Source organism: Martes martes, assembly GCF_963455335.1.
Source record: "Martes martes genome assembly, chromosome: 8".
Classification (NCBI taxonomy): Eukaryota; Metazoa; Chordata; class Mammalia; order Carnivora; family Mustelidae; genus Martes; species Martes martes.
In genome coordinates, this window is record NC_137895.1 from 100,180,484 (window position 1) to 100,208,438 (window position 27,955).

A 27,955-nucleotide genomic window follows, 5' to 3' on the forward strand; every position below is an offset into this window, starting at 1 on the left:
ATTATAATCCCAATGCTCCTTGTAAATCTACTTAACAATCCAAATATAATAGTTTCAGGGCCCCCCCATGGCTCAGTTGAGCTCTGTGCTCAGACTGGAGTCTGCTTCAGATTCTCCCTCTCCCTCCCACTCACTCACTCTCTCTCTCAAATACATAAACTAAATATTTAAAAAATATACATATACATATACATATGCATATACATAGATGGATACATACATACATACATACATTTTCAAGTCCCAGGCATTATCTTTTCAAGTTCCAAGTTGTAAAAAACTAAAAATCCAAACTCTTTCTAGATCTCATTAGGAGTTTTGCACATCCGTATACACCACAGAATCATGTATCTTGCCATAAGCTGGCCTGGAGTAATTCTTTGGTTGTTTAGATAATTTAATTTCAAAACACAAGCTAATTCCTTATCACTTCTAAGCCTCTGTTTTCTGCAATAATACTACACAGCTTTCCTTAGGTTAAGTTTGTAAATTAATAGAACTGTATTATGCTGGATTATTATATTTAGCACATAAATATTTTATCAATTACAGGTAAAAAGTATAAGGAAATAGTTTTTATGGGCAAATGCAGAGATGAGAGAGTAAAGTCTAAGCATCCCTTTTACGTTTTAACATCACTCCATGCTTTTATTTTAAAATAACAATAAATAATAAAACAGTACCTCAGAATCCCAAGGTGACTCTTCACTTTGTTCTGCGAATCCTAATGCTGACAGCGTAACTATAAAATATAGTCACAGATACATTAATGAGAACATGTATTATGAATTTTAAATGTGTACACAAGCCTATCCCCCTTCATGAATACTTCAATAAAATAAAAGTAAAAGCAGTAAAGATTTTCAGAGGGTTGAAGTATTTTCAGGAAGAAAAAGCTGGTAGCAGTCAGGATACTTAAAAAGAAAGACAGCAAAAAGAAAAAGAAAAATATCTTAAAGAAAGGGGTAACATAACTGGATCTACATACTTTGATATTTTTTATACTAGTATTTAAGCCTAGAAAAAAATGCGTAGATGTTCATTAACTTACCATGTCTATCATTTTTACCTGCCCTGTCAGCAGAAGTCAAACAGTCATTAACTGTTTGCTCTTGTGGAACACTTTCAGTAATACCATCGTCCTGTGTTCCAATTGCTGGCTGCTCCTCTCCTTCCTATAAAAACAACACAAAACAAAAACCCGACTTCAGAAAACATCCCATTAATTCACACGCTCACTCACTCACTCAGAAAGACAAATACATCTGTCAAGTCATAGGCATTATCCTGGGAGAAGCTGGAAATATATGCTAGTAAGGGTAGAGATGGACAAAATCAAGAACAGAAGAGTATCATTTACTAGTTCTACAAGTGAAGTGAATAAAGCACAGTGAAGGCACAAAGGGGAAAACAGTTGTATATGGGAAGTTCAGGAAACGCTGCAAAGGTAGGGCTGTATCTTGAAAGAGAGACTACACAAAGACGGTGTGAAGGGCATTCTAGAAAAGGTAGAATGAGCAAAAGGATGACGTATGGAATAACACAGTAAGTGACGATAGCTACAGAAGGTGGCAAAACTGGAACACAATTTTTGAGAGTGGGATAGAGAGATAGAATTGGAAAATCAGGACTGAAACAAAAAAGGCAAGTGTCATGCTGGACTACGAACTTTCTCCTTCAGGTAATGGGTATCCCCTAAAGAAGCAGAGGAGTTACATCACCACACGTATATTCTAGAAAGGTCGCTCTGACAGCAATGTAGAGGTGAATGTAAAGGAACCCAAGGGGCACCTGGGTGGCTCAGTGGGTTAAAGCCTCTGCCTTCGGCTCAGGTGATCAGGGATCATCAGGTCATGATCCCTGATGCGGGGGATCGCGCCCCGCATCAGGCTTTCTGCCCAGCAGGGAGCCTGCTTCTTCCTCTCTCTCTGCCTGCCTCTCTGCCTACTTGTGATCTCTGTCTGTCAAATAAATAAATAAAATCTTTAAAAAAAAAAAAAAAGGAACCCAAGCCAGAAGAGGATTTCAAAATTATAGGTGAGGGAGGGAATTACAGTAAGATATAAAAAATGGGAAGCAGGTACAAAATAATGAATGCAGAGAGCGACTGAATGTGGTGATTTTTTTCTTTTTGATATTTTTTAAAGGTTTTATATTTATTTGTCAGAGAGAAAGAGCACAAGCAAGAAGAGCGGCAGGCAGAGAGAGAAGCAGACTCCTCGCTGAGCAAGGAGCCCAATGAGGGACTCAAGCCCAGAACCCTGGGATCATGACCTGAGCTGAAGGCAGACGCTTAACCAACTGAGCCACCCAGGTGACCCTTTTGCTAATTTAAATTCAATTAATTAACATATAATGTATTATTGGTTTCAGAGGTAGAGATGTGATGATTTTTTTCTAAAGATTTAATGTATTTATATTTAGAAGGAGAGGGTGTGTGCATGCAGGTGGAGGGGCAGAGGGAGAGGAAGAGAGAGAATCCTCAAGTAGACTCCCTACTCAGTATGGAGCCCGACCGGGGGCTTCATACCAGGACCCTGAGATCATGACCTGAGCAACACTAAAAGTCGGATGCTTAACTGAGCAAACCACCCAAGTGCCCCTGGATGTAGTAATTTCAGGGAAGTTTGGAGTCCAGGATTTTTCCTACTTCAGTGTTTCAGTGGTACTATCTACTAGGACGGGAAAAACAAATGACAGAGCAGGTTACAAAAAGTCAGGGAAGAAGAAAGGGTCAGAAACAATGTCTTCAATCTGGGACATACCAAATTTGAAGCACCCAGGAGACTTTTTTTTTTAAGATTTTATTTATTTATTTGTCAGAGACAGAGAGTACAGTAGAGGGAGGGGCAGGCAGAGGGAAAAGCAGGCTCCCCACTGAACAAGAAGCCCAATGCAGGACTCAATCCCAGCACCCTAGGATCATGACCTGAACCAAAGACAGATGCTTAACTGACTGAGCCACCCAGACATCCCGAAGCACCCAGAAGACTTACGAAGAAAGTTCTAGACAAAAACATTTGGAGTAGGAAAAATGACATTACTCATGATGTTAAAAAGATAAATATTGGGTGCCTGGGTGGCTCAGTGGGTTGAGCCTCTGCCTTCAGCTCAGGTCATGATCTCAGTGTCCTGGGATCAAGCTCCACATTGGGCTCTCTGCTCAGCGGGGAGCCTGCTTTGCCCCTCTCTCTCTGCCTGCCTCTCTGCCTCCTTGTGATCTCTCTCTCTGTCAAATAAAAACATAAAAATCTTTAAAAAAAAAAGATAAATATCTATACTAAATATAGATCTAAAATACACTAATCTGATATAATTAAATAATGTAAACCTAGACAGAACTCTTGAAATTTTCAGAATAAAAATAAAAGCAGGGGGGAAAATACCATGGGATTCAATATTTCAATTACATACTTCAACATTAGTTTCAAGGATAGAAACTATATTTTTATTAATGTAGGCAAGTTAATGGGCACCTGGGTGGCTCGGCTGGTTAAGCATCTGACCCTTGATTTCGGCTCAGGTGATGATCTCAGGTTTGTGAGAATGAGTCCCACATCAGGTTCCTGCTCAGAAGGGAGTCTGCTTCTTTCCCTCTCTCTTCCTCTCCCTCTGTCCCTTCCCCCCACAGCTCTCTCTCCCTTGCTCTGAAATAAATAAAACTTTAGAAAATATATATATATAAGCAAGATTCATTTCTGTAATGAATACCATTTTTAAGATTAATAAAGATTTAATTGCAAAACACCAATTCAAGATTTTTGTAAGAATATTCATTTTTAAAAATTAATCTTAAAAGATTTAAATTATATAAGAGAAATATGGGATTTTAGAATTCTGAGGCATTTTTAAGTACTACTACGATGTATGAGAAAAATATAAAACTCTTTTAAAATTCACATGGTTTTCTTATTCCACTGTGAACAGCATATTTCACCAGTAGTTAAGGACCAGAGAAAGAATCTAGTGTTAAAAAATAATCATGATCATCCAAGTTGAAGGCTTTAAAGTCTCCAAATACATGTGTCATTATCAAGCAGGACCCAATATTCACATGAGGAAAGAAGAAAGGGATCAAAAAAAAAAATCAAATCACCAGTATTTCTGAGTTTCAGATATGAAAGAATTCACATGTTAAATTTAACAACTATGGGAGCTCCTGGCTGGCTCAGTGGGAAGAATGTGTGATTCTTGATCTCAGGGTTGTGAGTTCAAGCCCCATGTTGGGTGGAGAGATTACTTAAAAATTTTTAAATCTAAAAAGAACCCCCCCAAAATAATAACTATGAATACTAAAGTTTCCTGATAATATAAAATGTATCCACTATTGGAGATATTTGAAAAAGTAAAAGTCATCTTTCAGAAATAATTCTGTATACTCTGTTAGCAACATTTCCTTTCTTATGATTCTATAATGACAAATAGTTCATATTAGGAAAAAACTATAAATTGTGAGTTCATTCATTTGATGTGTGTGTATGTATCTATGATATGCAGATACAATTAATCAGAATCAAGAAACAAGATGTTAGGGGCACCTGGGTGGCTTGGTGGGTTAAAGCCTATGCCTTCAGCTCAGGTCATGATCCCAGGGTCCTGGGATCGAGCCCCACATCAGGCTCTGTGCTCAGCAGGGAGCCTGCCTCCCCCCACTCCCTCTACCTGCCTCTCTGCCTACTTGTGATCTCTGTCTGTCAAATAAATGAATAAAATCTTTTAAAAAAAAAGAAACAAAATTTTTATTTTTTCTTTAAGAGTGTTGCAGCTTAACATTTTTTTCATTTAATGGATAAAGATTAAGAACCTCACTTACATAGTCAGAAATTTCAGTTTTAAGTAATGAAAAGACTACATAAAGTGTTTACTTATCTCCTCTCTTTATTCTCAAAATGATCTAAAACTTACCAAGATTATACCACACAGTAAACAAATTAGAAATCACAAGAAAGAGCACCTGGTTGGCTCAGTGGGTTAAGCATCTGCCTTCAACTGAGGTCACGACCCCAGGGTCCTGGGATCCAGTCCTGCTTCGGGCTCCCTGCTCCAGTAGGGAGTCTGCTTCTCCTCTGCCCCTCCCCCTGCTCTTATACTCTCTCTCTCTCTCACACACACAGGGAAAAAAAATAAAATCTTAAAAAAAAAAAACAAGAAAGATAATGGCCAAAATCCAAAATTCATAATAAATCTGATTAAGGCCTAAAACAGATTTCACTTTGCATTATCTATAAACACAGATTTTGCTAAATTAAATATACAATATCACACTTTATCAACTTAAAAGTAAGGATAAAATTTTCTTCCTCTTCTTCATAAAAATAAGCTGTAATTCGGGGCGCCTGTGTGGCTCAGTGGGTTAATCCTCTGCCTTCGGCTCAGGTTGTGATTCCAGGGTCCTGGGATTGAGCCCCACATCGGGCTCTCTGCTCGGCGGGGAGCCTGCTTCCCTCTCTCTCTCTCTGCCTGCCTCTCTGCCTACTTGTGACCTCTCTCTCTGTGTCAAATAAATAAATAAAGTCTTTAAAAAAAAATAAGTTGTAAGTCATTCAGAGGAGTCTGAGCATTTTTTAATTACCTGACTTCGTTTTCTTAATTTGCACTTAAAATAATTTCTACCATATTTTATAATGTAGAGAATCTGCTCTCCCGTAGCCCCACTGCTGTATTGTGTTTTTATAATAATCTCTCTCAACTCTGCAAGCTTTACATTCATCTCGCCCTTCTTAAATGAATTCCTTCCCTTCACCTCCTCCCTCATCTTCACATCCATCTACAGCGGTTCTTCCCAGTTGCTTTCTACTTCTTTCCTCCCATAATGGCATACCTGAGAACTGTTTACTCACACCAACCTTTACAAATCTCAATCCAATGACCTCTCTACCATTATGACACTGTTTTCTCTTACGATCTTGAGGACTTCCATTTCTTCCTAAGATTCTTTTCATTATAAGGATCAAGAGGATGAAATATGAAAAAAACATAGGGAAAAAGTTTAAAATGAAACAACTTACCTTTGTAAGACCAAGGCCTAACAATGAGAAAGGAGGTTTTAGAACAGAATCAGGTGATGGCAAAGCAGGAGGAGAAGAGTCACAGACGTCGACTGATGGTTTGGAAGGAACGCCAACTGTATGCTCACACTTGTTATCAGAATTATCATCCTCAAATAAAGTTTTATCTCCCGGTGATACAAGGCCAAGTTTTGCTTCCACTTAGTAAAAAACAAAATAAAGAGTACATGAAAAAAATATCTGTAATTTCGAATTATGGACTAACACAAGAATGGACAAAAATCAGTGAATAACACAAGTCTTCAAACAGCTTACAGTTCTTGAAACGCTGAGAAACATTCATTAGTTTTCTTAAGTTTGGTTTTGAGGTATTCTAGAAAAAAAATTAATAGTTTTAAGGATCACAAATAACACATTTGGTAAAATAATTATAATATTCACCATTATCAAATGAGCACCATTACACAAAGAACATGGGTTTTGGAATCATTCAAGTGTAGATTCAAATCTCAGTTCTTCCATTTACTAGCCTACATTTTCTCATGGGGTGAGGATTATGAGAGATTTAATAGCTAGTCCCAAAATGTTATTTTCCTTACTCCTGATTATTACACAAATTCTTCCTCAAAAAGTTAATAATAAAGCTATCCTACAACCCAGCAATTGCACTACTAGGTATTTATCCAAAGGATACAAATGTAGCATCCTGAAGGGGGTACCTGCACCCCAATGTCTATACCAGCAATGTCCACAATAGCCAAACTATGGAAAGAACCTAAATGTCCATTGACAGTTGAATGCATAAAGAAGACCCCCACCATACACACACACACACACATACACACAATGAAATATTACACAGCCATCAGAATGAATGAAATCTTTCCATTTGCACTGACATGAATGGAACTAGAAGATATAATGCTAAGCGAAATTAAGTCAGTCAGAGAAAGACAAATACCATGATTTCACTCATATGTGGAATTTAAGAAACAAAACAGATGAACATACAGGAAGGGAGGGAAAAAAAAAAGATGAAAACAGAGAAGGAGGCAGACCCTACGAGACTCTTAAATATAGAAAAGAACCTGAGGGTTGCTGGAGGGGAGGTGGGCTGGGAGTGGGGGGATTACGGAGGAGTGGAATAACTGAGTGATGGGCATTAAGGAGGGTACTTGAATTAACGAGCAGTGGGTGTTGTACACAACTGATGAATCACTGAATTCTACCTCTGAAACCAATAATACAGTATATGTAAAATAAATGGAATTGAAATTTGAAAAATTTTTAAATACTTTCTTTACCAAAGTAACCTAAAATAAAAATTTATTCCTAGGCAATTAAAAGTATTATTGAAAAAAACTAACATTAAGAAATGTTAACTATTTATTATATTTTAAGATGCATTTGCATCATTTATATTTGCATGAATATCTCTTACAGGAGAAAATATTAAAATTTAGGTTTTTTTGTTTTGTTTTTTAAAGATTTTACTTATTTATTTGTCAGAGAGAGAGAGAGAGTGAGCACAGGCAGACAGAGTGGCAGAGGGAGAAGCAGGCTCCCTGCGGAGCAAGGAGCCCGATGTGGGACTCGATCCCAGGACGCCGGGATCATGACCTGAGCCGAAGGCAGCCGCTTAACCAACTGAGCCACCCAGGCGTCCCTAAAATTTAGTTTTTAGTAGTATCTTAGTTAGGTAAATTGGAATTGCAAACAATGTAAGTTGCTTTTGTTTGCCAAAATGCTAAAGACAGGGACATCTGGGTGCCTCAGACGGTTCAGTGTCTGCCTTTGACTCAGGATTCTGGGATAGAGTCCCACATTGGGCTCCTTGCTCAGCATGGAGCCTGCTTCTCCCTCTGCCTGCTGCTCCCCTGCGTGTGCACTCTCTATCAAATAAATCTTTTTTTAAAAAATCTTAAAGACAAATGATTGTTTAAATTCAGTTCCTTCCAGAAAAGATAAAAAAAAATCATCATATACCTTGTGGGGCATGATTCATGAATGAAAACCAGACACAAAAAACAGAAAGCCATAACCAAATATGTTGACAGTGGAGAGAGAAAGAGATGGACTGAAACAATAGACACTAAAGTTTTCTGCAAGGAAAAATTAGGGTAGGGATAAGTCATTAGAAAAAAAAAAAAAAGCTTTGGGGGGAAAAGAAGAAAAAAGGAAAAATATAAGACATGACCAATCAATCAAGCACGAGCTTAAGACAAGGAAAAAAAGGAAAGATGTGAGTAAAAAAATGGTATGTAGAAAAAACATGTTTTTCAGTATATGTAAGTGTGATTATGGATATACGATAAACAGAAGTCTCTTAAAATTTTTTAATTACATATTGTAAATATATATTATATACATATTATAAATATATATAAAACAGAGGCTTTTGTTCATAGTATATCCCTAATACTACTGACTTTTCTCACTCTACAATTATTTATTTATAAATACTGTAGTAAGGAATTTAATTTTTTTGCTATAAAGTAAATTGTTCAATTAGTGGCCATCTATCACTACCTGAAAGCCATAATTATCTCTAGAGAGAAAAATTTTTAAAACAAAATGTTTCTAATACATCAGCTTTCACATGAAGAAAGAATTGGTAATAAGAATTCTAAGGAGAAATGTATACATCGAAAGGATATATCTAATGGGACACAGATGGGGTTAAAGAAAAAAAGTTGAGGAATTTTTATCAAAAATTTTTTAAAATTTAATTTTGTGTGCATGTGTTCCAAAATTCATTGTTTATGCACCACACCCAGTGCTCCATGGAAAAGGTGCCCTCCTTAATACCCACCACCAGGCTCAACCAAACCCCCCACCTGCCTCCCCTCCAAAACCCACCGCTCTCCTGGTTTGTCTCCCCCTTTTATTTCCCCCAACCCACTTCTCCTCTCCATCTCCCAATGTCCTCCGTGTTATTCCTTGTGCTCCACAATTAAGTGAAACCATATGATAATTGACTCTCTCTGCTTGATTTATTTCACTCAGCATAATCTCCTCCAGTCCTGTCCATGTTGATATAAAAGTTGGGTATTCATCCTTCCTGATGGAGGCATAATACTCCATTGTATATATGAACCATATCTTCTTTATCCATTTATCTGTTGAAGGGCATCTTTGTTCTTTCCACAGTTTGTCAACTGTGGCCATTGCTACTATGAACGTTGGGGTACAGATGGCCCTTCTTTTCACTATACCTGTATCTTTGGGGTAAATACCCAGTAGTGTAATTGCAGGGTCATAGGGTAGCACTGTTTTCCAAAGTGGCTGCACCAACTTGCATTCCCACCAACAGTGTAAGAGGGTTCCCCTTTCTCCTCTCCTCTCCAACACTTGTTGTTTACTGTCTTGTTGATTTTGGCCATTCTAACTTGTGTAAGGTGGTATCTCAATGTGTTTTTGATTTGAATCTCTCTGATAGCTAATGATGACGAACACATGATACTGGCACAAAAACAGACACATAGACCGGTGGAACAGAATAGAGTCTATATATGGACCCTCAACTCTATGGTCAAATAATCTTCAACAAAGCAGGGGAAAAAAGACAGTCTCTCTAAAATTCTAAGCTCACAATTAGAGGATAGTAAAAAATATACTGTAACCTTCTTTCTTATTTATTTCCTCAACATAATTCATTTGCACTTATAAATCCTAAACATGAGAAGAGAATATAAATTTTTAAATTATGTATTTTTTAATTTTTTATATTATGGCATATTATGCACATTACATTGCTTATAACATTCCATTATACAGAATTCCATCTGTCTGTTCATTAATTCACATTCAAAAAATATTAAAATTGCTTCTTCAGGCAAGGTTTTATTCTAGGTGTTCCAGGAGATGCACAATTGTGTTTCCTAACATCCAATAGCTTATAATGATGCAGGAGCTTTAAAATGAATATTTAAATAAATATAAAGTGACTGAAAGTTTAAATCTTAGAAGTTGATACAAAGATTATGAGTAGATCTTTTTTAAAAACTATAAAAGATTTCTGAAATTAGGGACGCCTGGGTGGCTCAGTTGGTTGAGCGGCTGCCTTTGGCTCGGGTCATGATCCCAGGGTCTTGGGATCGAGTCCCACATCGGGCTCCTTGCTCAGCCGGGAGCCTGCTTCTCCCTCTGCCTCTGCCTGCCTCTCTGTCTGCCTGTGCTCACTCTCTCTGAAAAATGAATAAATAAAAAATCTTAAAAAAAAAAAAGATTCCTGAAATTAGACATTTTACCATATGGGCATGAAAACCTGTCCTTCTAGTGTTAATTATTATTTTAGGCAAAACATGTATTCTTCACTTAGATAAAGAGTTTTAACTATACTCTTTATGGAATTATTTTGAAAACACAGTAGAATGCCTTTGCAATATAAATTTTGAGAGATAATTTAAATTTCTAAATTTCCACAATTTCCAATCTTATTTTGGTCTAAATGTAGAACAAGGGATAGAAATAGCAAAAAAAAAAATCTTCTTTCATAAAACTACATGCTACCAAAATAAAAAATGTCCAAGAAAAAACAATCTTCAATAAATAACTGGGTCCACTAAAGATTCATTTAGGCATGAGTATTATAAAAGTCATGTTAGAAGAAAAGAGAGAGAGAAAGAAAAAGGAAAAGAAAAGAAAGAAAAGTCATGATAAGATAATTTAAAACTCACAGTAAGAATCCTTATCCTTGACCAAATGTCATATTCCCTCCATCATGGGAAAGCTTTTCCCAATATAATTTTCCTGTCATTATACATTTCCAGCCCATTTTTTCCACCTTCGTTATTTAAGAGAGTTAAAAAAAAAATTCAACTTGTCATATTTCTATAAAATGGTTTGTTCTGACCAACTTTCCACTTCAAACATAAAATGATGATAGGCAGGCCACCGCTAAATTTTAAGAGTAAATAATACACTAAACAAAATTCAGAGCAGGAAAATTAATTTCACAGGAGAGTACATTACCTTCGTATTCAAACTTAAGTCTTCATCATCTGATGTAGGCCACGAAGCATTATCATCACGAGGTTTATCGGAAATACTTTAGAACAAAAATACACAACAAAAATAAGTTCACGAAAAAGAAAAATGGAGTGAAAGGTCAGCTATCTATTTATTGAATGAAGTTTCTTGATGTAATTGAACTTTGGCCTCTGTTTTTGTTATTAAGTTTTATTTTAATTCCAGTATCATTAACACACAGTGCTATATTAGTTTCATGTATACGATATAATGATTTGGTAATTCCATCACCCAGTGCTCATCACAAGTGCATTCCTTAACCCTTAGCTCCTATTTCACCCGTTCCCCCACCCGTCTCCCCTCTGGTAACCATCAACTTGTTCTCTATAGTTAAGAGTCGGTTTCTTGGTTGCCTGTCTCTCGTTTTTTGTTGTTTATTTCTTTTCTTTGCTCATTTCTATTGTTTCTTAAATTCTACATATGAGTGAAATCATATGGTATCTGTCTTTCTCTGACAACTCTGCTTAGCACAATACTCTCTAGTTCCCTCCATTTCACTGCAAATGGCAAATTTTGATTCTTTTCTATGGCTGAATATTCCATTGTATATACATATATGCCACTTCTTCTTTATCCATTCATCTATCAATGGACACTTGGGCTGACTATTGTTAACTAATGCTGTAGTAACCATAGGGGTACATGTATCCCTTCGAATTGGTGTTTTCATATTTTGGGGAGTAAATACCCAATAGTGTGATTACTGGATTGTAGGATAGTTCAATTTTTAACTTTTGGAGGAAACTCCATACTGTTTCCACAGTGGCTGCATTAGTTTGCATTCCCACCAATAATCCAAGAGGATTCCTTTTTCTCCATATACTTGCCAACATTGTTACTTGTGTTTTTTATTTTAGCCGTTCTGACAGGTGTGCAGTGGTACCTCATTGTAGTTTTGATTTCCATTTGCCTGATGATGAGTGATGCTGAGTATCTTCTTATGTGCCTGTTGGTCATCCTTATATTTTCTTTGGAAAAATGTATGTTCATGTCTTCTGATAATTTTTAAATTGGGTTATGTTTTGGGTGCTGAGATCTATCAATTCTTTTTATTTGTATACTAACCCTTTATTGGCTATGTCATTTGCAAATATCTGCTCCTATTCCATAGGTTGCCTTTTCGTTGTGTGGATTGATTCCTTCACTGTGCAAAAGCTTTTGATTTTGATGTAGTCCCAACAGTTTGTTTTTGCTTTTACTGCTCCTGAGGCAAGAGCAGTAAAAGCAAAAATAAACAGAAACAGAGCCAGAAACAGAGAGAATTCTGTATCGCCAGAAGGGAAGGGGGTGGGGGGATGGACAAAATGGATAAAGGGGAATGGGAGGTTCAGGATTCCAGTTATAGTAAGTCACAGGGATACAAGTACAGCATAGGGAATACAGTCAATGGTATTGTAATAGCATCATGCAGTAAGAGATAGTAGCTACGCTTGTGGTAGGCATGGTGTAACATTTAGAGTTCTTAAATCACGTGAAACACAACATAACATTATGTGTCAACTATGCTTCAATTTAACAAAATAAACAAACAAATATACAAATGTTAAAGAACGAATTTATGTTATTAGTGAGAGTATTGTTCCCAGAGAGGTTAAAAACTATAAGGTCCAACTTTTTCCCCACACAGGTCCTGCCTTATTTAGATCTACATGAACCAGCAAGACCTTAAAAACCTTCCTAAGCACTGAGATACCCAAGAAGAGAGACTGCTATAAAAATAGAGTCCTGGTAGCTGTGCCTCTATTTCCCTATACACCGCCTAATATTTTCTTTCTGTGAGCTTAGATCCCTCTTTTGCAGGGCTCAGTGGTACCCTCCAACCTTTTAAATCTTTAGCTTATGAAAGCAGATTCCCAAAACAAGCACAGCATCAAATGACCAAGAGTAGGAGCCATTTCCTGCTCCTGGAGGACAAGCTAAACAGACTTTCAGTCATCCATGTAATCATCTCAATGTAGACATGTTACCAACTACCCAAATGAAGCTCTGTTACTGATTTGACAGCCAGTCCTAGCCCACCAAACCCTACAGGTACATGGGAAGGACATCAGAGAATTAGAAAAAGAGGTGGAGTGAGGAGACCGCTACCTTGGGCCGTACATCCGTGTAGTTCAGAATCTCCGTTCCCCTATTAATCGAGAGGATCTAAGCCAAGATTGGGGTGGAAGTAGATGATATCACATTCCTATATGCTGTAAAAAGCCTTCCCCGTGGCTCAAGTGATTTTAATACCTCTCAACAGAAAACCTGAAATATGCTAGTTCATTCAATTAAACCAACCAACAAAAAAACTGCTCATGATTCTCTTGAACCCTCTATTTTAATACGCTTCTCTAAACAACTCCCAATATTCTGTGTCCTTCATTCCTTTCTGTGTGTGTGTGTTCTTCATTTCTGTAATCCACCTTTATCTAACTTATCATAAGCCTAAATATTCTGACATCTTTTCTAAAACTCTCATTCCTATCCAACCCAGTGTTGTTATTCTTGAAACTTGGCCTCTCCTGCCAATTCCTTCCTTACGCACCTTCACTGTGTTCACTAGACCCACTCCCCACCTTTCTATTATTAAAACATTCACCTATTAAGATGAAAAAAAAAAAGGAAAAAACCTGAATGTAAATCTCATTTCTGTCACTTATCATATCCAAATAAGTCACTTTAATCTGTTTTGTGTTTCAAATTCTCCATTTAAATAATCACTTGGTGAGGATGTTAAACACAGGTTGTAGTACCAGAGGGTATTTTGATCAATTCATCTCTAAGATGTCCTAAAATCCTGAAATTCTATGTGCTTTTGATTTTGTCTATAGAAAAACAGAGAATATTTAGCTGGCAGAAAGGGAAAAAATTAATGGAATTAAAGAAACACCAAGAAAAGCAGAGAAGAAAGAAAAAAAAAGAAAAGATTATAGAAAAGTCAATGGAGAAAAGGAAAAAAATCTACAAAAAAAGAAATAGCTTCAAGGAACTGGTCAAGGGAACTAGCCTAAAGGGAAAACTAGACTGGGAAGTCAGTAAATAGAGAATCATTTAGAAATATCCTCTAAATAGATGATAAAATTAATTAACATATCATGGCCTACACCTAGATTACATATCCATCACTTCCGGAAAAATCATTCATCTCAAGGAGAGCAGACATCCCTATATCTAAGAACTTGCCTGATTAGGTCTTGCTTATGTAAAAGCTATGTACTATAGGTAATGAGAGCCATCCTAAAATCTTTGGCAGTAAAAACAAGAGACTAGTTGCCACTGCACTAATTACCCCTAGTTATCACTAGTTGTCAAATATATTAGGACAAATGCTTGGACTAACCTGGTTTCTTAAGAAAACTCTAAATCAGTAAACACATAACTAAATTTGACTTTCTGAGTTGATCTGACTAGGATCTGTATCTTAACCCCAGTGCTGCTGAGGGACAAAAGAATGAATGTGGGAGTCACACAGGCTGACAGTCAAATCATGGGTTCAGAGTCGTCAGCACTATCGCCATCACTGCCCTCCGAAAGAATCTTCCTCTGTTGTACCACAGCTTTTGATGCTGCTTTTCCTTTCCCGTGAGCACCGTACACATCATCTTCCTCGGTAAGCTAACCCAAATCTAAATCATCGCTGGCTACGCTGCCATCGGAGAGATGGGGAGCCTTTGTCATGGTCCCAATTTCGCTGCTGCCACATTGTTTTGGTGCTTTTATCTTGAGCCTCTCCCACGTCAATGGTGACCGCTGGAAGTTCCTTCACTGATAAAGCTAGCGCCACTTCTAAGTCTCGCTGGTAGAGTTCGTCACCCAAAGCCACCCTTTTTCCGGGGCTTTCTCTCGTAGTGGGGTATCTTCTTTCTGGAGATTCTTCGGTTTAGGTTTCCTTGTTTCTAGCATTAACTCCTTCGGTGTTGTTCTGGGCTTCTTATTCAAAGGTGTGGTTGCCGAAACAAAGTCATCATCGCTGTCAGAATTCTCAAACCATGAGTAACTGACTAGTTTCTCATGCCTCACAGGGGGCACCACGGCCCCCTCCAAGACTGAAAATCCGCAGCGTTCAAGCTCTTGTTAGCAGCAGTGGCAGTTTCTGGGTCTGCTACTCTTTAACTATGGAATCACAGGTCAATTAATCAACGTTCCTGAATCACAGCTGACTAATTAATAAAAAATAGGCTGTAACAGCACAGCTACTTTGTGATGCTATTGTAATGACTATATAAGTAATAAATGTCAAGCACATAATATAGTGCCTAGCGCACAGTAGAACTCTCAACAAATGCTTTTCTCTGCATTCCCTTGTTAACACAGAATTTGTAAAAAAAAAAATCCATAAAAATCCTACCTGCTTAAAGAGTCTTCTTCAGAAGTCTTATTCGCCACTAAAGAAAAAAGCAAAATATATTTTAAATCAACAACGGAAAAATACAGGATATTTGTGCTGTGATGATGTGTTAAAAAGTATTCTTCAGGACCATACCTGGCAACCACGCTGGAGTGAATATTAATTATACTATTGGCAGGCAGTTAACTCACTAAGAAATCTTACTTTCTCCTCTACATTTACCAAATGCAAGAAAAGAATGGTATCCGTCAGAATTTGATACCTACAAGTGGATGTTTATAATGACCACAATTTTAACCAAACCCTTGAGACTGACAGAAAATGGTGTCATTAGCAGAATCATCATCATAGACTGACAATGTCTGGATTCTTCAGGACTTTCACTACGAGGCGCAGTTTAAAAAGACTGTATTTATTTTGCTGTAACACAACAGAACTTCTCCAGATCTCCAGCAGGGGCTGTTAAGTTTGGGGTGAAACACCTCATCAAAAAGTTTGGTCTACAGCCACTGTACTTTGCAGCATGGCAAAACAGCAAACAGACTCTCTCTGGCCTTATTTCCAATTGCAAGGTAAGGATGAAAGTTTTTAGTGATTCTGGTTCTATAAAGTATAACCTCTTGAGACGACCTACTTTCATTGCTGGAGAGTCTATCTGGATCCACCTCTTAGACCACAATGGTACCAATGATTAGTGCTAGGTAGTAGGATATGATGTCATTGTTCTCAACCCTCCCCACTATGTGACAAACGTCTGTAGAAATCACACTTTTTCAGTCTGTGAGGCATATGTCATCAGATCCTACACTGATGAACATAACAAAGGACAAAGATTATCTTGAATCAGTATATTCAATTACCTCGGAATTTTAATTTTTTAAATATTCAAGAAGATATCCACTGTATGATTGCAACTATATGACATTCTGGTGAAAGTAAAACTTTTTAAGTTAGGAGTTAAGGGTTGTGGCAAAGGGAGGGATGAACAGGCACAGCACAGAGTACTTTTAAGGCAGTGAAACTACTCTATGTGATACCACATGATAGATACATGTCATCACACATTTGTTAAAACCCATAGAATGTACAACACCAAGAATGAACCCTGAGGTAAATTATGGACCGTGGATGATAAAGATGAGTTAATATAAATATAACAATGTACCTCTGTGGTTCAGGATGTTGACAACAAGGAAGGCTATGCATGTAGAGGAACGTGCGGTAAATGGAAACTCTCTGTACTTTTTGCTATATTTTGCAATGAACCTGAAAATGCTGTAAAAAAATAAGGCCTATTTATGTGAAGGGAATAAAAAAGGTATCCATTGAGACTGCTAAGTATTGGTACAAACCAGATGATTTATCAAGTACTTATTACTTGATTTCCTTCTGGGAACCTGGAATTTTGATATATGCTAGGGAGAAGATGCCTACATGATTATCACTTAAAGAAAACTTCAGGCACTGAGTATCTATAAGATTCTTGTATTGGCAGACAACATGTCACATGAGTTGTCATGATTTGATGCTGGAGGAATTAAGCACACCCATAGGCAGAGGATTCTTAGAAGCCTGCACTTGGCTTCCTCTAGACTTCACTCCATGCACCTTTTCTCTGCTGATTTTGCTTTGTATCATTTCACCAAAATAAACCGCACGCATGAGTACAAATATGCTGAGACGTGTGAGTTCTTCCAGTGAATAACCAAATCTGGGTGTTATTTTGGGAGCCTCTAATACAAGTGCATCATATGCAATTTTTATGATTAAGATTGATGTTTTAACACACAATTACAGTTAGAAGGTTATTTCACAGAACACCCTTCCTTGAATCTGCTTTTCTTAGTATTTGCCTGGGAGATTCCTGTTATTTCTAGATCCATTTGAATAAAGGCATAAAAGGAATAGATGAAATAATGTCAGAAAATAATGTGAAACAAGCAACAATTGTATTTTAATTAGGAAAAAAAGAGAATTCTGATGATTATCAATGTGTTCTACAGTATAAAAGTTCCAATAAAAAAACTAAAAGGTCACATAAATTTTCTCCAACTAAATAGGGCTTAATTCACTTTTATTGTAGTTATGAATCAATAAGGTATCTGGGATAATTATAGAAAAATATGTAACTAACATACACAGTATAATAACAACTATTGATTATAGAGGTTTTTTGTTTCCACTCTTTTTCTTAATTTCTTATAGAATTAGAAACATAGTTCACCTATTAAAGGCAGTTGTTGACAAACTGGTCAAAAACTCAGAAATACTACATTCAAAATGTAGGATGAGTTATCCACTCCACCCTGAAAATAGTGGATTTGATCACTAAAGATCAACAGGACTCATTTGGGGGAAAACAAAGTGAGTTATCTCATATACACAGATGGTTAAAAACCTGTCAATCTAATTGGCCACATATTCTTGTTAAGCCACAGTTTACCAATTTCTGAAAAAATATAAAAGCATGTCACATTGAAACTGTTATCAGGTAAAAATTTCCGACAATCCAGAAAATGCTTTCAATCTTGGCCAAGCCTCATCACTAACTCTGTCACTGTGGTACAGGTACAAAGAAGTTAAGCATAAGAAACAACAAAATATGAAATACATTTGAGATGGGGTGGCCTGTTACCTTAGAAGGAAATATACATATGGTAGAAATGTGCTCCAATAGTGATAGATTCCAAGACAGTTTCCCTTAGCGCTTTCTTTAGAGATGAAATTCAGAAGGAGCGGTGAAAGTGGAGATATCAGAAGGCAAATGAAAGAGGATCGAGAGGGACAGCACCAACAAAAATAGTCCAGTACTGACTTTTTTTTACTGACACAGAATCCCGAGCAAGTGAGAACTAGTATATTCAGCATATCACCTTATATTTTCTCCTTGATATTATACTAGTTTTCTGCAATAAAATACTTAAAAGAGGTCAGTTTCTCCCAAACTGCTGGTCTGTAGAAAGTATTTCTGATCAAAATTTAAAACTGTCAAAATACAGCTGCATCATGATTCCATATCAGAGATAGGGCCTGACAGTGGCTTCCTGCCTATTGCTTCCAGATTTTTGTCCTAGTATTCATCCAGGAGAGTGTACCAGGGACTTGAAGAAAAGCTCAAGTATCTCTACACGAAACAGGTAAGAAAGACAACACTTTTCCTCACACTTGACCCCTAGGTTTTGACAATTATGGAAAAATGTTGGCCAGTCTACTCACCAGGCTTGACTATTTCCCCTTGACCCTGTCCAGGTAGATACTGCAGTTACAAGAAAGTTAGGGAGGACCTTACTTGATGTGTTATTTTTCCATATTTGGACAAAGAATGTACCAATCACATAAATAACAGACCTTACAACTCAAAAATGGTTCTTTTGAAAAGGTTACCACCAGAGAGCTTTTAAAAGTTAAATCCAACTTTTTTTAGTGATTTTATTTGATACAGTTAATAACTCCTTGAAATTTTTTTTAAAATTTTTCAACAACATTTCCTCTAATTCCTCTCCTATGTGTCCCCAGCCACTCCTCAGTCTTCTCTACTAAGTCTTACACCTCCATCCACCCTTATATATTGGTATTCCCAGGCTTTGCTCAATGGCCTTCGTCCCTTTCTATATCTTTTCCATAATGGACAAGCTCAATCATTGTCCAAGCTATGACTTTGCCTAATAATTCTAATCAGATTATTTCAAATCAGCACCTCCAAACTTGATGCTCTTATCTCCAGCTAGAAACTCCTAGTATTCAATTACCCAGTTACTGAAAATATACTACATGGATATTCCATCAAATTCAACATATACAGAAAATACCTGGTCTTCCCTATTCCCACTGCACTCCGATAAAGTCCTACTCATTCTTCATGGCCCATTTAAATGTTAGTGCACAACCCGGAAACGTATAACTCTTCTAAGATTTCCTCTCTCCCCCCCCCCCACCTTTTTTTTTTTTTAAGATTTTTTTAAAAGATTTTATTTATTTATTTGACAGAAAGAGGGAGAGATCACAAGTAGGCAGAGAGTCAGGCAGAGAGAGAGGGGGAAGCAGGCTCCCTGCTGAGCAGAGAGCCCAATGCGGGGCTCGATCCCAGGATCCTGGGATTATGACCTGAGCTGAAGGCAGATACTTAACCCACTGAGCCACCCAGGCACACCCTTTTTTTAAGATTTTATTTATTTGACAGGGAGAGACACAGTGAGAGAGGGAACACAAGCAGAAGGAGTGGGAGAGGGAGAAGCAGGCTTCCCATGGAGCAGGGAGCCCAGTGCGGGGCTTTATCCCAGGACCCTGGGATCATGACGTGAGCTGAAGGCAGCCACTAAATGGCTGAGCCACCCAGGCATCCCCCTCTCTCCCCTTTCTACATTTAATAATCATGAAACTGTATTAACTATATCTCTTTTCTATCTCTGCTTTATATTTCCCCTGCCACTGCCCTACGCAAGCATGAGCTCTTAACTGATGACTTCCAGAAGGAAAAAAAAGCCACCAACTAATATTGTTATTTCTTAAATGAATAAAAAATTTTTAAGCAAAACAAATGAGAAAGGGGGCACTTGGATGACTCAGTCAGTTAAGCGTCTGCCTTCACCTCAAGTCATGGTCTCAGAGTCCTGGGATTAAGCCCCGTATCAGGCTCCCTGCTCAATGGGGAGTCTCCTTCTCCCTCTCCCTCTGCCCTTCTGCCCCACTTGTGCTCTCTCGCAAATAAATAAAATCTTTTAAAAAGTCTTAAATTAAAAAAATGAGAAAGACATAAGGCCTAGAAAAAGAACAACATTGTAAATTGATTAATTGGGCCTCCTGAGGTTTTCAGTATAGAGGAGTGAACATTTCATAATGGACTGATACTAGACTAAGGAAATAGAAGCGTCCTTTATCTTCCAGTCTCTTTACATGTTTTTTTTCCCAATCTATCCTCCACATGAGGGGTGACCAAACTATGGCCACAGGCCAAGTCGGACCAGTCACATGTGACTGTGCTCCCATGAAACTTTATTTACAGGACCAGATGGTTGGTTCTTGCTATTCACCTACGTATTGCTACGGCTGCTTTCACACTATAATGGTAGTTGCAGTTGAGAAACCACAGGGCCTAAAATATTCACTATCTGGCCCTTTAGAGAAAAAGCTTGGTGATCCCTATTTTGTGCCACAACCAGAAGGCCCTAATTCAAATCTAATCTTGCTACCCTTCTGCTTCACATTCTCCAGTGAATCCCTGCATCAAGTACTGCTGGCTCCCTCCCCAATAACCATGCCAGAGTCTTCATTCTTGCTGGAGAACCACAACTTTATTTGGATATTTATTGTCCCAAAGACGAAGAAGGTGGCCTTACCCCAGCTTCAAAAGGAGAAATGATTATTCTAAGCTAATCACAGTACCTGATTTACCAGCGGCTGGTTTAGGAACAAGCACGTGATATAACCTAGCTTATAAGATGTTACAGTAAATTTACTGCAAGCTTCTGAGTTTTCTTCCTATTTAAAGAAACATATAGGGGTGCCTGGGTGGCTCGGTTGTTAAGCCTCAGCCTTCAGCTTGGGTCATGATTCGAGGGTCCTGGGATCCAGCCCCACATCAGGCTCCATGCTCAGCAAGAGGCCTGCTTCTCCCTCTGCCGCTTCCCCCTGCTTGTATTCCCTCTCTGTCTGTCTCTCTCTGTCAAATAAATAAATAAAATCTTTTAAAAAAATAAAAGGAACATATAAAGAAAAACAGTCCTTCCAGTCATTGAATATTGTCATGTGAGAATATGCCTCGAACTGTTGCTAATTAGCCAATCAGGAAAGGAAATATAAAATACCGCCAACCTCAAAGCTAAAAAGAGACAACTGGAATCCTGGTGACATCACTGAACCATCAAAACAATTCTGGTTCCTCCTGTTTTAGTCACTGTTTTGTTTGGTTTGCTTTTTTTAGATTTATTGATTTGAGAGAGTGCACGCATGCAAGAGAGAGTACACGAACGGGGGGAATGGCAGAGGAGGAGAATCGTCAAGCAGACTCCATGCTGAGCACGGAGCCCAGTGGGATGTGGGGCTTGATCTCATGACCCATGAGACTGTGACCTGAGCTAAAACTAAGAGTCAATGCATAACTGACTAAGCCACCCAGGTGGCCCCATTTTAGTCACTATTATAAGTCACCTGTTATTCGCAGCTAAAAGCATTCAACCTGATAAATTTGCCAAGGTCTACAACCTAAGAGCTACACCTTTCCATGGTACTGAAAAACTTTCATTAGCTTGCCTTAGCTAAGTATTCACTCATTCCAACCATTCCCATAGCACACTTTTTGTACCAGCAAAATTGAACTGCTCGTAAGTGCTCCAAAGTTCACTCGTACATCTGAGCATCTGCACTGCTGTTCCCTGTGCAAAACATGTAATCTTGATGGACATTTCTCCTGCCAAACATGGTTCTTCTGCCTCTTTACCTGGCAAACTTAATACTCGGTCTGCATACTTACCTTAAATTCTACCCACTCTTCTAAAACTCTAACTTGTCACTATCGACTTACATATTAAGTACCAATAAAAACATAACAATGGTAATTATAAGCACTAGGGGACTCTGGCACATAGTAAGCACGGAATAAAGTAGAGTAAATAATAAAAATAGAGTAGTAAAAACAGAGTAAATAATAAGAATGACAATGATAATAACAAACTCCCGGAGGGAAGGGATTGTGGTTTTTGAATGTTTGTATTCTATATCAGAGTAACACTTAGTGGCTAAAGGACACTTGATAGTTATTTGCTAAGTGAACAAATGAAAATGAATAAATTGCAAAACCAAACCAACTTATAGATTTTCTTTGATAAAAGTCTACTAAGTTAAAGGTTCCTTCATACATGTCAGATTGTACAATGCACTAGGTGCCACATCTAGGGAGCAGTGGTAGCATTTTTGTTATTGTGAACCATTTTTCTGCTTTTGTTATAATCTGTTGAGCCTCAGAGTTGCCCCATTTGAATTTTTATTATGATAATCTTTTTACTAATGGCAACAGAGTGTCGTGTTCTAACAAAATTACAGTATCATGACAATTATGCACCGAACAGAAGAAAACATTGTTCTAATAAAGTCAACATATCTCATTCTCTTTAACTAATGAGAAATGAAGTTGTTAATGATATCTTATTGATACAACAATATATAAAACCACCTATGATTCTCAAAGCATTTCTTTTCTGATTTCTGTACCACGGACAGTCACCTTTAAAGAAAAAAAACAGTCTCACTGGTATTGCTGCATACTAGCTAAGTTTTCCAGTTCTTATTGCTTGCCATTTGTTTATGGTACCAGGAAGGTATTATAGAGTTCCCAGTTTTGAGGATAGCTCCTTTTTTAATGAGATAAATCAGTATGTAATAATACTTACTAAATGTAATCCACTTGTAAAAACTAAAAGATCCATTTTCATAACAAGTTCAAGTTGTTTTAATATGCTTATAAAGGAAACATAAAACATACTAACTTAAAAATCTCTCTCTTATTTACACAAAGATATAAGGGATTTTAGGGGTCATGACTAAAATAATGAATTTCTTTTCAGACAATAATGTCTCATATGTTAAATTACCTAGAATTAACTTCCTTTTTCATTGTTGTTCACACTGAGGTACCTTTTTTTTTTAAATTATGTTCAGTTAGCCAGCACATACTACATCGTAAGTTTCTGATGTAGTGTTCAATGATTAATTAGCTGCATATAACACCCAGTGCTCATCACGACATGTGCCCTCCTTAATACTCATCACCCGGTTCCCCCATTCCCCCACTCCATCCTTCCATAACCCTCAGTTTGTTTCCTGGAGTCCGGTCTCTCTCATGGATTTGTTCCTATTGTTCATGACAGTATTTAAATTCTTAAATAATTCTGAATACTAGACTATTAAGAAAGAAATTAAGAAAGAAAAAAAAAATAGAGGCCCCTGGGAGGCTCAGTTGGGTAAGCATCTGCCTTCAGCTCAGGTCAAGATCCCTGGACCCTGGGACTGAGTCCAACATTGGGCTCCCTGCTCAGTGGGAAACCTGCTTCTCCCTGTCCCTCTGCCTGTGCTCTCTCTCTCTCTCTCTGTCAAATAAATAAATAAAATCGAGAGAGAGAGAGAGAGAGAGAAAGAAAGGAAGAAAGCAAGAAAGTGAGCTTATGCAATTTACACATTGGGGTTTTTTTTTTCCCCCCACTGCTCTTTCATAATCAAAACTTCCTTACTCTGCCTTCATCTATGTGACCACCAAAAGTACTTCACTCTGAAAAGTCTTACCTGGATTGTTATTTTGCGAAAAATTTTTAAATCTTTCTTCTCTATGTTGGGCAATTATTTGGCGATTGCTACATATAAAAAGGGGTGATAAACAATGTTACTATTTTAATACTGATATGAAAAACATTTACCAAATATATCAATTCATAAGAGTATTTCGAATAATATCAGAGCTAATATCAAACCTTAAATTACCCCATATACTTCAAAGGAAGGTGAACCAGTCATGAAGTAGTAACTTAGCAATTAGTAGTATTAGCTTGCCATAACGGAACGTGTCTTGAACTCAGTGGTCCTAACTCTGTAACCAGAGCTATTTGCTCTTGGACGAGCCACTTCTCTCTGGCTCCAAGTCTTCCTCTATAAAACAGGCATCTTACTGCCTTATTTCACAAGGTTGTTAAGAGGATTTCATGAAATATTAGACCCAAAACATGGCCTCTCGGGAAAGGGGACGCCCACCACTCTGGGAAGGGCTGTATGAGACCTTTCATCAGCCCATAAGAAAAGGCGCTCCTCAGGATTTAAAGCAGGCTTGAGATATAGGCCTAGAAACAAAGGAGAAAGGAAAGTCCAGGCTCTTCCTGTAGCATTACTTGAACCTCTCTAACAGCTTAGAAGGGTCCCAACTGCCATCTGCTAGCAGGATAGAAAAGCAAAATCCTCAAGCGGTACTTCATTATGAAGGTCTGCGCTAACATATGGGCTTCATGTAAGGCTTTTGAGTGCGAAGGGAAGGGTGTGTGTGGCTAAAGCCAGGGGGCCCAGGGGCCAGAACAGGGTGCTGGTGCCGTGGAATAGCAGCTGAGCATACAAGCATATGTCGTAAACTAAAAAATGTTGTAACTTTGAAGTCTCATCGTGGGTCACCACGAAGACTGAGGAATGCGGATCAGCAAGGGCATCCTGGGAGCAAAGGTCAATCATAACCATAACCAAACTGCAGAAAAATAACATTGCCTTCTAGAGGACAGGTCTGCACAAAAAGTTATTTGCAGGGGTGCCTGGGTGGCTCAGTCATTTAAGCATCTGCCTTCAGCTCAGTCATGATCTTGGGGTCCTGGAATTGAGCCCCATGTCTGGCTCCCTGCTCTAACCCCTTCCCCTGCTCATGCTCTCACTCTCTCTATCAAAAAATAAAATCTTTATTTTTCTTTCTTTTTTTAAAGATATTTATTTATTTATTTGAGTGAGAGAATGAGAGAGGGAGGGAGAAAACATGAGAGCGGGGAGGGTCAGAGGGAGAAGCAGACTCCCTGCTGAGCAGGGAGCCAGTTGGGGGACTCGATCCTGGGACTCCAGGATCATGACCTGAGCCAAAGACAGTTGCTTAACAGAGTCACCAAGGTACTACACAGCAATGTTGCAGCAACAGAATCAAAGGAAACAAGGGAATGACAAGAATGTCCTTTTTTCCCTCCAAATGACTTGCGAAAGAGGATGGTCTCTTTGGTCTTAGGGAACTCCTTAGGTTCCTGGAAAATTCAAGGGGGAAAGTATAAGAGATAACCCTCAAGGGAAAGTATAGGGTTTTCTACTAAACTGAACATCTCAAGACCCAAGTAACTAGTTAGGAAAAAAAAAAAAAAAGATGTTGGATGTTGGGGCACCTAGGTGGCTCACTTGGCACTTGGTTAAGCATCTGCATTCAGCTCAGGTCACAGTCTTGGGGGACTGGGGTTGAGCCCCACATCAGGCTCCCTGCTCAGCAGGGAATCTGCTTCTTCCTCTGTCCCTACCCTGTCCCTCTCTGAAATAAATAAATAAAATCTACAAAGAAAGGAAGAGAGGAAGAGAGGAAGAGAGGGAGGGAGGGATGGCGGCAGGAAGGAAAAAAAAAACACACACACAAATGTAACGTTCTTTGTACCCCATGCATAAGAGTTATCCTTGGAATAAAACAGATACAGTTAAGATCCCTAAAGACAAAGGTCTCAATAGTCCTGAGATAAAGAATCCTGCACCCGTTGTTATTGCTAACTAGTCTAGCCTTTGTCTTGGTTTCTGGCAAATGATGGGGGCTAACTCACTGCCATCCCAACATTGCCCAAATCAAACTACGAACTCTCAACCACTACATAAGAACTAAGAGTTAAACTATTTTAAACTTCAGTTTAGTGATAACTAACATTTTAATGTACACACTTACACATCAAATCCACTAAAATCAGCATAGTCTTCTGCCGTCCATCCACATTCATCTTGAGAAGAGGTATTAACACCTTGCTGAAGAAGAAGCCTGACTACATCTGGAGATTTCAAAGTTGCAGCAAGCATGAGGGCTGTTCTAAAATAACAGAGACATAACTTCACCCTTAGGAACTCAGAGTTATCTAAACAGCAAATTTCATATACTTTACCAGATTAATATCTTGCCTGTCGGTCCAGAATTGACCATTAACACGTTCAAGTGTTTATCTTTGTAAATTACCTCCATGGCTAAAATTAAAGGACAAAAAAGAAGCCTCTTGTCCCCCCTGGGTATGAGAGTAGAAGTTGCTAATTTAAAGTCACTTGATGAACAAGAAACTATGCTAAATTCTTTTAAAAAAGAATTCCCCATTTCTTCCTTAAGCTGATTCAGTGTACCTCCATGCCTTCTAGAGGACAGGTCTGTATAAAAAGTAATTTGCAGGGGTGCCTGGGTGGCTCAGTCATTTAAGCGTCTGCCTTCAGCTCAGTCATGAACTTAGGGTCCTGGAATTGAGCCCCACATATGGCTCCCTGCTCTAACCCCTTCCCCTGCTCATGCTCTCTCTCTCTCAAAAAATAATAAAATCTTTAAAAATAAAAAAATAAAAAAAAACAAAAAAGCTATTTGCAGGCTTAAAATAACAGTATTCACACTAACAGTAACAAAAGAGTCATAGTTGCAGTTAATGATACTAAGATAAGCATGTGTTAGGCACTAAATTAAATACTATATATGTAAGACATTATTTACACACAACAACGCTTGAAGGATATATTATCCTCCTTTTCATATGAGAGAATGTATCTGGTGATGATAAGTAATGTTTCCAAAGTCACATACCCAGCAAGTAGGAAAGGAATTAAACCTAGTCTTGTGTCTATCTAAAGTCCATCTCTTTTCTCTTTATCACCAACCTATGATTTGTCCTCACTAAAAGAAAAATCTATTCAATTAAAGTTATCTTTCATCCTTCTACCCTTACCAACGAAAACAAAACAAAACAAAACAAAAAATATACTGAACACGAAAAAGGATGATAAGCCCACACTATCTGGTAATACTAATTAATAATCACTTAGGGATCATCTAACATCAGTATTCTTAAAAAAAAAAAAGGCAATTTAAAGCAAGGAGTCATTCAAAAGATAAAACAACTCCTATTTATGTTTAATATGCATCTTTTAAGGAAAATATATATGAAGTAGAAGTTTCCAAAAAATACTATAAAAGGGTAAGAAGTTCAGTATTGTGTCATAAAATAAAAGGAGTCCACACTTTATAATAAAACTAATATGAAACCCATTTAGCTAACATAAAATCATATGGCAGAAAAAAAAAGATTGCAAATCACATCAGTTAATGATATGAAGGAATATAAATTCTGCCGTATACTGTTCTTCATATTGCCCCATCAGAATAACTGCTTTCTGCCTAACTGATGACATGTCGACATTTTTCACTATATAATTATAAATTAATCCTCTTCTTATTAAGTTAGTCTGACTTAACTGTTACCATCCTAGAACAATATAAGGTTTAAAAAAAGACAACTACTGTACCTTTTCGACTTATCAACCACATGTACATCTGCTTTTTTTCCAATTAACAATTCCACCATTTGGTGTTTGTTTTCATTTACAGCAAGTAAAAAAGGTGTGAGTTCCAACTGTAAAAGTGTAAAAACAATTTATCATTTACAATTTATAATTTACAAAGTTACATATTTCCATACTGAATTTTAAAACCTATAAAGGATCCTCTAAACTTAAACACATATATAAGTACTCTAACCCCCCCATCCTCCCCATCCCCCCATCCTCCCCACCCCCCGACCCTCCCTCACCCCCCTGCTTTCACCAGCTGCTCCTTCTCTTTACAACAGCCCTCCTCAGGGGGTCTGGGTGGCTCAGTCTGAGCTTCTGCCTTCAGCTCAGGTCATGAGCCCAGTGCCCTGGGATGCAGCCCCATGTCAGGCTCCCTGCTCCGTGGGGAGTCAGCTTCTCCTTCTCCCTCTGCCCCACACCTCTGCTCACGCTCTCTCTCCCACTCTCACTCTCTCAACTTAAATATTTTTGAAAAAAATAAAACAAATTAAGTTAAATAGCCCTCCTCCACCTC

The 27,955-nt window shown here is 37.9% G+C and overlaps 1 protein-coding gene across 1 annotated transcript in view; it reads right to left on the reverse strand.

The window, feature by feature from the left end:
• LOC308347148 (ankyrin repeat domain-containing protein 26-like) overlaps positions 1–27,955 on the reverse strand; it is a gene marked incomplete at both ends in the record, with an annotated part of 114,794 nt that overhangs the window by 81,555 nt on the left and 5,284 nt on the right. The window contains 7 exons of the mRNA XM_080810283.1: positions 684–742; positions 1,052–1,175; positions 6,009–6,208; positions 6,324–6,381; positions 10,983–11,058; positions 25,793–25,930; positions 27,397–27,503. Of these exons, the coding sequence (XP_080666409.1) occupies positions 684–742; positions 1,052–1,175; positions 6,009–6,208; positions 6,324–6,381; positions 10,983–11,058; positions 25,793–25,930; positions 27,397–27,503 (762 nt within the window). The remainder of the gene's footprint in view (positions 1–683; positions 743–1,051; positions 1,176–6,008; positions 6,209–6,323; positions 6,382–10,982; positions 11,059–25,792; positions 25,931–27,396; positions 27,504–27,955) is intronic.